This window comes from Anopheles funestus, chromosome 2RL (assembly GCF_943734845.2).
Source record: "Anopheles funestus chromosome 2RL, idAnoFuneDA-416_04, whole genome shotgun sequence".
NCBI lineage: Eukaryota > Metazoa > Arthropoda > Insecta > Diptera > Culicidae > Anopheles > Anopheles funestus.
In genome coordinates, this window is record NC_064598.1 from 62,242,258 (window position 1) to 62,255,850 (window position 13,593).

The 13,593-nt window shown below is 39.1% G+C and overlaps 1 protein-coding gene across 9 annotated transcripts in view; it reads left to right on the forward strand.

Moving 5' to 3' along the window:
* The first annotated feature begins 10,350 nt into the window (after positions 1-10,350).
* The window catches only part of LOC125775116 (anoctamin-8), a 29,665-nt gene continuing 26,422 nt past the window's right edge, over positions 10,351-13,593 (forward strand). For 3 of the 9 annotated variants that reach the window (XM_049445613.1, XM_049445608.1, XM_049445617.1), the window contains exons 1-2: positions 10,356-10,543; positions 11,677-12,012. In XM_049445613.1, coding sequence (XP_049301570.1) covers positions 11,838-12,012 — 175 coding nt within the window. In that variant the 5' untranslated portion in view covers positions 10,356-10,543; positions 11,677-11,837. The other 6 variants (XM_049445615.1, XM_049445616.1, XM_049445611.1 and 3 more) reach the window with 5 other exon arrangements.

Sequence of the window (13,593 nt, forward strand, 5' to 3'; positions counted from 1 at the left end):
ATTTGTTATAGTTTCATGCTTTAAATCAGCGTATCAAACCAGATTTAAGGCAAAATCAAATACAATAAATTTCTATCAGATCGAAGCCTTATCTTTGGTGGCCCACATGACTGTGTTGGTGGTTGTTGTTGTCGTTGTCAAAGTGGGTTTTATTCCCAACCGTAGTTCATCTGCCTGCATTCAATCGAAAATTGTATGTGGTAAGCATCGACAACCGCTATACGCTTTAACCAATTAATTGTTAATAACGTTTATCGCCTGCGGTTCAATTATTTATCCTCTGCTAGAAGGGGAAATGGTGGATCGAAATTAAATAAACAACAGAGCAGCAGAGCGTTCCAACAGTGGGAAACGAACGCAAAAAGAAACAATCCAGAAACCAACGCAACCAATGAAAATGAGAAACAATACTATAATACATCGATGCTTAATTTCCTTCGTGCCAATTGCAGAGCACTGGTAGTGAGTGAAAATTTGACAAAAATAAAAAAGCTCTCTTGATTGATTTTGTATCGCTGCGTCATGTTCTCATTATGTCGCTTTATTTGATCATAAAATGTTGCTCGATCGTATACGGATTTTATTCCAAAGCGTGGTTTTCGGCTCACGCTGGGACGAAATTCCATACAAAGCAAATCAGAGAATAGGTTAAATTCGTCCGAATAGCGAAAAACAATTCGCTATGCAGCTCGTACACGTATGGCCGGCACTGGCGTTGCATTTTTGGCGCTTCACAAAACGCTATTGTATGCATAATGTAAGGGCAACCGGTAAAACCGTAGGTAAGGGTTATTATGATTTGAGATGGCAAACATTGTGCTTGGATTCCCTTTGCTCCACTCAAATTATGATCGCACCGAGGACAAAGGAATTTTCAAACCAAATAAAGAAACGATGTAATGTGTGCACATCCCGCGACCGGAGCACCTTCCTTTTTGGCGCATAATTTAAAACGATCGCTCCTGTTCGTGCTGAACTTGAACGTTTCACACGCGTAATGGAGCTTTTATTATGAACGTTTCATGCGTTTTCGAGTTCATAAAACGATTCCATAGCTACAAGTCTTTCATATCTAGCTTTGGTGGTGGTTGGTACAACGTAAATGCGATAGCAACGGTTGCACTCCATAAGTGAAAATGCTTATCCTTGCTTTTGCCTAAAACCACAGTTACAAAACGGTTCACTCCTTTGCTGTGTTCCAAACAGGTGTAAGCATTATTTTGTTGAAGATAGGAAAGATTTTTATGGGAATAAAAGGTTTCGTAGGATTGAGATTGAATGAACAAGAGGTTTAATAATTTACGTTTACAATTATATTTACAATTTTACAATTAAATACAACTTAGAAGTTGAAAGGAAGACATTTAAATTAAATTAGTTGGTTGTCATTTGGCCTTAGTCAAGCTTCATGCTAAAGTCTATCGAAAGTTGAGTTCGGAAGGAGGAAAAGAAGAAATTTAGGTGAAGTTTGTTTAGGTTAGCTAACGTAATTTCACCTTATCCTCCTAAACCTACATCCATCCCAGTATACTACACAACACAAGCTTTATTTCTCCATGCTTAAATTAAAAGCTACCCATTTTTCCTAAAAATGTACTTCAAACGTTCCGAAGGATGTCCCAAACTTTTCCCCGGGTCAAAGCCTGTGCTCAACCCCCATCTCATGTGTCGTGAATATTTGGTGCTTAATGAATAGTGTTCACCAAAAATGAATGTGTGAGAATTTTCCCCGTGAAAAAGGTGTGAGAATCATAATGGACAATTGGATAAACTAAATCTAATCGAAATGAATATTTCTGGAGAAATTGTGAGTGAAGGTGGAAATTTCATTCATTATTGGTTCATGAAATTTACTCACATGCTTCATTCGTGTTGAAGGAATTTTCCTGAATGTGTGAGATTTTCTCCTGTGGAAAATGAATAATCGTGAGAATGATATGAAGGTTGGAAAATTCGATGAACTTAATCCTTTTTTAATGAATGCTGGGGAAATTGTGAGTGAAAATGAAAAACCAATTCATGGGTGGCTCAAGAAGTTTTCTCATTTGCTTCATTCAGAATGAATGAATTTTCCTTCGAAATCACTGGAAAACTCACTGGACGCAAAGCTCGCGAAGAATAATTATCATTTGAAATGAATCTTTTCACTTTTCCAAGTAAACAATTTCCCCAGTTACATTCACTCACAGAATTTTCCTCACAGATAATTTGAACAATGGGCTGAATACTTTCTCAGTATATAAGAATCATTGTTCATCGAATTCTCCTCTGAATTTAACGCATGCGTAACTTCCCCGCTAAATATATCAAATGAACGACGGTTTCAAATTTCATAAAATTACATACTACAGTTTTGGTTATTAACAACATTTTAAATTGTTTTAAGAGTTCTTTCTGCAAATTATCTTTTTATAATTAACTATTTTTATTGCTCGTTAAGCTTAAATATATTATGTCATATTAATACAATTATTTTTATACTATTAGCCAATATTTTATAATAAAAAATGCATTAAAAAACATTAATTAACATCGAAGCATCAAAGGCCCCTTTTAATGATTGTCCTATAAACAGATAACAAATATCCAAGTCATACGGCCTGGCCGTCCTAATTGAAATAAAAAAAAGATAACAGATATCTGAAAAATTAAACGGCATCATCTTGTTCGAACATTAAAACAAATAAATCTTTTTTCACCTTCGTTACTTCTTATTGTAAAATATTCTTTAATTAACAATCCGCACGAGTGTAGACAAAATTACGTGTACCTTTTTTGTGTCTTCGCACCAATTGTACATCCACCCTTTCTTAACCCGACCCTGAATAGAGGCTTTCTGACAACCATTTGTCTCGCTACCGGAAGATAAACTCGCAGATAATTTCTACCACACACGAGGTGAGGTGTAAATCCACAAAACCCGACAAACGATAAGAAATGAGCACTGCCAGACATCCTGCCTCACTCCGACCAAGTGTTCAGGGTTCGCGCCTGCCCTGGTGTCAGTCATTGTCTGCTGAAATACGATCTCCGTTTCGTTAGGCTCGTATGAATCATTCGACTATGTTAAGCAAATAAGCCCCCAAGCACGTGATTCCGGCACGGTCAAAAGTAACACAGCACTCATCCGTCGAATGGCTTCACGATTCTGCAAGAGGCTGTGATGGCAGATGATTGTACGCCTGGGTCGAAGCCTCACGGCGAACCGACAGGAGACTGATAATTACTCTCCCATTAACTAACGCTACCGCTGTCGACCCTTGGTGAATCGCATAATATTGCACGCCCGGATCGGAGCATTAGCATCAAAGCAGACGGCGCAAAGCAGTCATTGGCCGGCCCCCGGTATCACGATACCGGTGCACGAAGCTGCTGTAGCATAATTTGCTTTTATCTAAACTGGAAACCCTTCGTTGCCTTCAATTTTTCAAACCACGACCGTACGACCGCAGCACGTTTCTACCTTTCATCGCCCGTAACGGTGAAGGAGGGATAGTGATGTAAATTCATTTCATTTCCTCGCTGCCTTTTTTTTACCTTCAACCACCATCATTAAGTTGGCACATTTCCTTCACAGCGGCTACGGTACGTTCCTTTCCGTATTTGCTTATTCGAAGCATGCAGCTCCAGGCACGTATCACAGGACGGAAAACAACATTACAAATCTGTAACATTTGGTTTACAAATAATCTTCATTCTTTCCAATCTTATTGCGCGGTAATGGAGGCGCCTGGTTGTTTATGGAGTATTCGCTGGAGAAGGTAATAGGAAAGAGAAAATGCAGTGTAGTAGAAAATACACCATTCAGTCCAGGCCTATCGAGCCATTTATTGTGCATTGCAGTATGTATCCTTCTAAGAGATTGCCATTTTGCTAAATTACTTATCGTTGCTTCCGCGCTATTATTATTAATTTATTTAATTGGAAATTTGCATAAGCAAACATAAACAGGTGGCGGTCTTTAAATCATGAAGATATTATCAAATCTGCAAAAACTCTAACTGTTAGCTGCTAACTGCGAAAAATATGCAAGCGCAGTTAATAAGTAAATACAAAAAAATATTATGAAAGTAAATAAATGGTAGTTATTAAAATGGAATAAATCATTTCATTTCTATGCACTCATGCACATTCATAAAACAATTTAAGCTTTAATTTGTCAGTCAACATCAATATTTGAATAGATGCACTATTTATGATTATCATATCAAATGTGAAACTATTTGGGTATAAGTTTAATTAAAAATGTTTACTTTTCTTTAATCCTGTGGATAGAACATACTGACACAATATTTGTCATTCTATGTTTTGGTTTCCAAACAAACTCACCATATTTCAATTAAATGCATATCATACGGTGTTGTTCAACACAATTTGATGTATCAGTGAGAAGATCTTTTTTTTACTCCATTCCAACTGCTAAAATTAGCGCACGTTTTGTGTATGAGAATAACGACAATAGCAATCAGTCAAAGAACCGCATAGCAAAACCACCGGCATCCGATCCGTTGGTTGTTATGCCGGCTAATAAAGCAATGCAATAATCTACATAACGCAAACAAAACGATTGAATTCTATTGACTCATTATTATTCCATCAGTAAATTTAGTAACCGACCATTATGCGTGAGAAGAGAGTAAAGAGTAAACGTGTATTTTAAGCAGAGCCAATTAGTGGATGCAATGCTGGCTGATGAAAATGTGGTGTACGGAGTCAAGAATGTTGCCCTTCCCACCGTACACAAAGACCAATATTTAACAATTCTAATCTGAAATGAATATGTCCCGCTTCCGAGTTGATTACTCGGGGTAGAAAATGAACTTTCACGCTAACAGAAACTTCAGATTCGCTCAAAGCTTATAATAATTGATAATAGATTGAAACAGTTTCACCAAATGTATCGTTCACTCTTTGTCGCGAATACAATGATTCTGTAGAGTGATATGTGCTGCTAGAAATTTTCTGAAAATCTAGTACCAGCAGTGCTTGGACTATCCAAATCGATCAAGCTAACTGGAAAATTTCATTAATTATTAAATTATACAACATGATACGAATACGCCAGAAGACTAGCACACACATACACAGCTTCACACCGGATGCAGAGGACGCAGTTTACACAGCGTTTTGTGCGACTGCAACTAACTGTTGCAACCATTGTTAACACACAAACGCAACCGGGGCGCGATTCTGCAGTGCATTATAAAATTGACGGAAGCTAGCAATTGGTGCATAGTGCCATGGCACCGGGCCATGGATACGCATCGGGAATTTAATGAAAAATCATTGCATGTAGACGTGCTGGTACGTACCGATCGGTTCCAATGTTGTCCAACGGACGTCCGGCTTCGAAGGATTCATCGTGCGACAGGCACAAATCCTCTACAGCGAAAGATTCATGGCCTCATGCCCGGTGGGATTTGGTTGGTTTATTAGAATCTTCTGCCTGTTTCCCGCAGTGCTGAAAGCTAAGCAGTCATTTTCCCAGCGCTTCATCGTTCACGGACAGTACTCGTTACATGCGATTTTTGGTCATTTTCCTTTTTTTGCTTCTTTTTAGCTTTAGTGCACGAGGCTTTCCCATCGCCATACATCATGTCGGCGCAACAGCTGCCAACGCCAGATGGGAACCATCGGACCACCGGGAAGGGGAATATTTGGCTTTTGTAGCGAAAGCAATAATATCGATGGGCTATTGAATTATTCCACCAACCCACTGCAATGACCAAAACGCTCGCCAACCGATGGTGAATTAGATTAGAAGCAATTGCTTTTGTAAGAGGCAATTTATGCGAAAATCGCAACTCCCATACTATATTCACGTTACCGATCGCTGTGTCACCGCTAGAAGTGGAGATAATCATGGTTTCGAACATAATACGGTAAATATTAGCTTGATTTACTACAACCAACACACTACCGTTTTATCTTATTTTGTTAGAATAACATGTTCAAAAACCTCCTAGCTTAATTGGTGAACAACTTCTACATATCATAGCGGAATATTCATGATGTTCAACAAACTTTAAACTAAGCATGAACGAAAGGTGTGGATTGGATATAAGACAACAGGATAGCTAATTATAATAATAATTAATTATAGAGCAAATAATATAAGCTAATGATAATAATTAAAAAAATAATAATAAATAACTGAAAATGGGACGGCCTATATGGGGTGGTGTATATGATAAACGGCGCTGGCCCACATGGCAGGACTGGGGAATACACCTTGGAATTGCTCACATAAACCAAACGGCATTTTCGAGGGACCTTGTGCTTTTAACCGTTATTGTGAGGTTAAAACGTAAAATTTAACAAATTTGTGGAATAATTGTGAGAAAATATAGAATGTTATGTGTACGAACAAAGACAGTACGGTCTGCACGATGTGCAAGGCGTTAAGGAAGCAGAAGAATCGAAAAATATTTGGATCAGATCATCGACCTTCGCCAACTAGTGCGCTATGTTCGCCTTGTGCTTAAAAGATTAGTGATAATACACATGTGTGGTAAACAATCAATGGACCTTTGCCACCTTATAGTATTTACTGCGAATTTCAATACTTTTTGTGCATGTGTTTTCGCGACCATCGCTTAGGCTTTCCCTTGCTCTGTCAGCGACAATCTGTACTGCACGCTGGAAATTACGTTGTTCTGTTTTGGTAATCCATTTTTCGTGCTCTGCTGCTATGGGAAAGCAGGAACCAGGATGCGGAAACTCCTAGTACAAGGCTAACCGTAACAATTCTTGCAAATTCGTTTACAGTTAGCTCGTCGTCTTAATCTCTATATTTTTTTTTTCAAATAAAATACAAATACAAATAACAAAATTATTAAACCTACAAAATACAAAAATGTTAGAATTCAAACACTTGTACAAACTGTTCGATATTTTGATGTGATTATGTTATGTGAATTGAATGCAGGTTTGTTGTAAATGTGTATAAACGATTACTCCGCGCTTCTATTGTGGAAAAAGTGGGAGTGTGCGCCATATTCGCGGGTAATGAGAAAAATCTGATAAAAAACTGTTGGTAGTGTCTAAGATTCTACATTATATCTGATTTTTTATAGATTTTTTTTCTTTACTTTTGAATGATCACATCGAAGATAAGGCAATTTACACCCCCAAATTTAACTTCTTTTTCTCGCATAAAAACATGTTTTGATAGGTTATTTTTTGAGCATTATGGGAAAAAATTGAAGTGCTATTCAAAACACTTAAAAAATCAAAATAAATAAAATTTCATAATTTTAAATATTTTTAATAAAATTGAATAAGTAAAATAAATTGTATAAACCTTAAAAGAATAACATAACACGGCATAACAAGTTTTTCTTAAATTTGTTTTGTTACTATTCCCCTAATGATAAAACAACGTATGTAGCTAGTGGATTCCAAGTAACATTGAAATGTTGTCAAGAAATGAATGAAAAGCATGAAAAATGAAATCCATAAATTTATTCAACATTGATTTAAAACGTTTAACATTTTTTTTAAACTACTTTTCATTCTCATTACCATAATAGTTAACTAGATAAACGGCGCCCAAAGACGCTCTTCATGCACGAAAAAATTGCATTATATCTACGATTAAATCCAAACAATGGAATCTTCACAAGACCACCGAACTCAACGTTGATGCTTCCATCAAACGGAACACTATAACGTTATTTCATATCAAGCATATCCACATCCTTTCGTACGTGTCCTCGACGTACGAACATTTGTGCTCAACGAACAGTATCTGTTGCTGACCTAAAACCCGAGCTCCACCAACCAATTTCGGAGCGTCCGATAGTGAGACGCGACATAGAAAATTGATTAGAATCGATTAACCTAATGTGCCCCAAACCCAATGGTCCATACCATTGGCATACATCATGCGCAGGGACGAAGGATGTGGCCCCGTGTATGCATGTGTGTGTGTGCGTGTGTGTGAGCATGTTTTTGTTTGGAACTATTTGCAGGGTTGCGGTCTTTTCGGAGGTTTGCTGTTTTTCTGCGTCTGGGCATGTGTCGTTCGGCGTGGTAAATGATGCAGATGGTTCACATGACCGTAGCAGCCGTGGTCGGATACGGCCAACCCAGAATGGACGCCGGGTCGATCGGTCGGTCAGTCAATGGTCCCATTTGCATCGTAACCGTAGCAAATATTCGCAATACCGATGGCACTCTGGACGGAATGGAAAACAATTAGCCTTGGTCGGGAAGTTTTTCGTACTCATCCAACTGTCCTACCGTGTAAACCCGGCACACGTGGAAAAAACGAGAGGAAGGATGTTATTACAGAAGATTTGGCATGCGGTGAAAGGAAGGTAGGTACGTGTCTTGTTGATGCAATGGGGATGATCATCAAACGGATAGGATGTTGTTACTGGCAAATGGGCAAAACTGCATCATTCGGTACATTACAAAACCCGGTAGCACGGTCGTACGACTGTGCCATTTGGTAGTAAAAGATAAACCAACTATCATCACGTATTATCACGAATGTGGTACTTTCGTGTCCCGCTCCCATTGGCAAGACTCTTTGCGTCGCACTGTTTTGTCCAACAGGATCACTGTCTGCTGTACAGCTCAAACAGAAGCAGAACGGATTAAAAATAATTATGGTTTATCTTAGATTCGGTACGTTCTGATGATAGTGTTGATTGTTGCACGTTTGCTTCAGCAACAGATGAGAGAAGATGTCGTGCAGATGCATCTAGTGTTGGATGTTGTACTTTGCATAGATTTGGGCTTCAGCACTTTCTAATATACAACAGGATAATAAACTTCGAATCTACACTAGTGCATACTTGCAAAGAAATATCTTATCAAGAGTTAATTTTTTTTTTACTTGGTTTAAAAACTTGTGACAACAAAAGGTATTAAATAAAAATAGGAGGAAATGTGAAAATTATGCACTTCAGCCTTTAGAGGCTGATGATACGGGTAAAAGCCGTAATAATTAAATATAAAAAATTAATAAAATAAATAACAAACAAAAATTTCACACGATCAATTTAAAACGAAATGCAACCAAATACGACCTTTTTGCTCAATTCAAATATGCTTGAGTCATTGTGAGCCATACTGAGCTATTTCACTATTAGATGGAGGCGCCCATTCTTTGGTGCTGATGTAAAATAAATTTGAAACTATTTAAAATAATGCAATACTTTGCATTCGAAATTAGGGGAGAAATAATTGTCTTTTTGTTTCTAAAAATAACATACCCAACTGTAGGCAATAAATTGTTTTTTTTTTTCATTTAGGGATATTTGTTACACTGACCCGCCCCGAACTTTATTCCATTTCATCTCACTTCCGCAGACGAACTACCAAAAAATTTAAATTTCTATTTTCAGCTCAGCTATTAAACTTCCAGATCATTGTGTTATCTTCCTTTCGTAATTATTATCACATATTTACGAAATCTACTCTCTGCATAAGTGCTTTGCTTAAAACGAAAAACACAAAACTTTTCTGCTGGAAAAAAAAGGTTTCCATTATATTCCAGATGCTTACAGATGAAACACCCAGTATAGGAAAACTTTCACACGGGAAGCTTGTAAAAGCTCAAGCTATGTTTCATTGATTCTGTTCGTAACCACAACTCTGTTGGAACCACAACTTGTATGAAATGTAACTCTAAACATTTTAATCATAGAAACAAACCACGAACAGTTTATGTGTGAAGAAAACTATTTAGAATTTGAAACTTGCTTTCATTAAATAAAATTGATATTCTTATTTCAACTTATTAAACTATAAAAATGATATAAAAACATATCGAAAAACGCGTTTAAGTGATCATGTTATGAATTAAAAGTTTTCTAAATGTGTAAAGCAAGGCGGTATTTGTAATGTATGAGGCCACATGTAAAAAATATGGTACATGCATGAGGAAAGTAGTTGGAAATTAATATAAAACGATCTTTATCGAAAAATCAGCAAAACGTAGAAAAACTTACCACCAATCACCCAATTAAGCGCAAAACATTCGACAGCAAATGTGCGAAAGGACGACCAGACGAACAGTCTTGAATGGCCGTGGTAACCGCTTCACCGACATACCGAAACGGGCCGTAAAATCTAAACCAAGATCACGGAAAAAGTTTTGTTGTTATTGCTCACACTTCCTCACAAACCCTTCCATGCACACCAGCGCCTTCCGGTATCGCTTCTACTTACTCGCTTGCATGAGTGTCTGTGTTCAATCGTGCTGGGATGTTTACAGAATGTTCGTTGACGGAAGCGGAACGAGGGAAAAGGTAGAACAGGAAAACCTTCTGCATTCTTTCGTGTGGGCGCGTGAGTGTTCGATTGTTGACAAGCGAACGTCATCCAACGCACGGGAACGTTTTGCCGGCTTTCCGGCGACGGCGCAGTAACGATGCATTACGCTTCACACAACTACAACTACCTTTCTTGGCAGGATGGCTTCGTAAGGATCCAACGCAATCGGTTCGTTCATTCGTAGTTCAACGTTTTCCCGGAGCAGTCCAGTTCACGTGGCTTCTCTGTTTCGCGATATTGACACTGGTAAAGGAAGGTGGGTGGCAACATAAAAAAAACCTCCAAAAGGACACACGCACACTGGTACCAGTAGTGCATTTTGCGTTCAAAGTGCGACATAAGACAACGTTTGTGACCGGAGAGTACCGTGAAGTAACAAACGTCAGCCCTCAGTGTAAGGAAAAATGCGTGTCCTTTGTTGTACCAAAGAGACTTAAAATGCTTTGAATTCTTCACATAAAATACACGATTTATGAAGAATGTTTGTGATTACATAAAACGCCACCTACAAAAAGTAATGTGAGAAAACACAAACCTCAGTTAATCCACAAACCTTAATTGTTTGTAAAATAAAATATTCTTTTAAAAGAAGTGCTAAAAGTGAAATTTCAGTAGAAAAAGAAGTTCGATTCGTGTAAACCTAAATATCAAAGTTGCGAGCTGCAGCCGTGAAATTACGTCTTTCTTTATTCGCTTGCACAGACGAAAGGTCACGAGGCAAGGAAACGTCAAGAATTTATCGGCAGCAGATTGAGAATGCCATCTACTAGGGCACCACCAAACATTGTGTAGAATTCGCGTTCCCAGCCTCACAAAACAGACCCTTCGTCGTTGTCGTCGTCGTCGTCATCGTGGCAGCTAAACATGCGTAAGAGTGTGTACGTGCCTTTGTTTGTCTGCCTTCAAGCCTGGTCGAGAGAGCTGTGTTTGTGTGCGACAGTGTATGTAGTGACATAGATTGCGTGTACGGAAAATGTACCATTCGCACACGAGGAAAAAAGCTCCACCACAACCCTTCTCAAAGTTCGCTCCTTACGCTTGGAGCTATTATCAACATCAACATCAGAAAGTTACGGCTTGCATGCTGCTCAAGCACAGGAAGTGCCGTGGAAAATAGTTCACTCCTTCAAGGTACACCGTTCAGGGTGGGAAAATGTGATGGCTTTGGAAAAATTAAGGTGCACACCAAAATAATGTTGGGCGTGAGAAAAAAGAGGTACGAAAAGAAAAAAAGATAGCTCAACATACCAGCGTGGCCCACACACGGAAGTGGAAGTGTCTTATCGAAGGTGATACGAAAACAGGCAAAAAGCAAGTGTTACGTGGTTTATAATATTGTTCTTCTGTTTCTTAAACCTTATGATTTTTCTTTGATTTTCCCTTCTACAGCTCGGGTAATTTTAGTGCTTTTGAAGTGCGGTAAAACAGAAACGAGTGTGCAAGAAAATGGTTTTAGTGCAGCGAAGGCAAACGGTTTAAAGCCACAAGGTGTATGCAAAAAAAGAAAAAGATAATTTAAAACATCAAACCGATACGTGTTAGCTTCCACGATGGATCAGCAGCATCCGCTACTGATCGCTAGCGAAAACATCCACGACAGTGGCATCATCGAGGATGTACACCAGGAGTCGGAAGACACCGGAAACGAGGATTACGGCGATGAAAGCAACCTCGAGTCGAACTTGCGTCGGCGGAAAGGAAAAATTATTTCCTGTGTCGAAAATGGTAAGCGCTGGTAGATTGTGCGTTTGGCGGGCAAAATTCGTACGTAAACTCAACACCAACCGATACTGATGATGGTGACGTGACGTTAGCTAACAACGAACCAAGCTTAATCGCGTGCATTCGCTGCGCGTTGTTAGCAACATAAGCTTAGGTGTTTTTTTTTGTTCCTCCGATGGCGTCAAGATCGAACCCTTGTGACACAATCAGCTCATCAGTGTGTGTGCGAAAGAAATAGTAGGAGAGTGCAGTAGAGAGACAGAGTGCGCTGAATAAACTGCTGACCAAAGCATGTCAAATTTACATAATCGATTCCAAAGTCATTATCCTTTCGCAGCATGCAAGAGGATGCTGACGGTTATTGTTTTTCTTCTTAGTTCAGACGACATAGAAAAATTTGTCCCACCATGTGTGTATGTGTTCTCCTTGGGGAAATCTCGAGTGCGTGGTTTGAGTCCCTTCGCGAACCGCCGGCACCTTATCGCACCGCACAAAGTTATCGATTTTTCCCAAATCGGTACTGACGCTGGCCTGGCGTACCGTTTGCTCGCTCGCTGGATTTGTTGTTATGTAACTCTCCTCGACTCCCGGGTACGGACGGTTTTGCGATACGTGCGATATGCTCCCCTGGTAATACTCCCACCCGGTTTACGGTTCCCTCACCGTATATGTATGTGCACCGAGGTCGGGCACGATGAGTTGGGTTGGGTTACTACTGTTGCACAATTGCATTATTGCATGTGCCCGGTAAACCGTCCGACCCGTAGTGCGATATGAACCGGTAAAATACTTTACAATTTAGTCCAATTTTCTAGCCCTTTCACCCTGCCTTCGGGGAGCGAGCTAGATGGTTTTTATTTATTTTTCGCTCACCAACTCTGTTCAAATCAATGTGTAACAATCGTTCCCATACTTTACGATTCTCCCTCCTTTTTTTCTTGCTGCAATCATTTGCTCTTGTTGCGAGAAGAGGGCCAGTAAATAGGCCAGTAAAAAAATACGCAAAAACAAAACACCATAAACTGTCTGAAACTAAATATGCTTGCTAAAATATGTTCTACCCCGATATCTACCGCCATAAGACTGTGAAAAGATTGAATTCTAAACCGTTCGCTGTGCAGTTTAGAAATTTTGCTCCTACACGGGGAGATACATAGCAAATAATGAAGCAAAAGCAGATGGACACTGTTGAACAATTGGCTTCCTGGGGCATGTTTACGGCAGGATGAAGAACTCACAGCAGATTGTCGTGTTGGTTCGGGTTTCCCTTTTTTTTTGGCGATGTACTTTTCTTTGCGAAAGCTTTTCGGCGGCTGTTCATTTCGACCCTTCCGCTCGATTATATCAATTGTGCTTGTTCTTCTTTCCAAAAATTTGCTCCTTTTGAACGGTACATAAAGACCGGCGTTATGCTGGTTTGAGGGTACCGCAACCATTTAGGTGACCGGAAGGTGGTAAATTAATTCTTAAGAAAGCACACCACAGAAAGGGAGATACCGTTCAAGCGTTACGGAATTCGATTGATTTTTATCGAAATTGTGTTTGCTCACCAAACAGAGCGTTGTGATTAGATTTGTTTGGTGA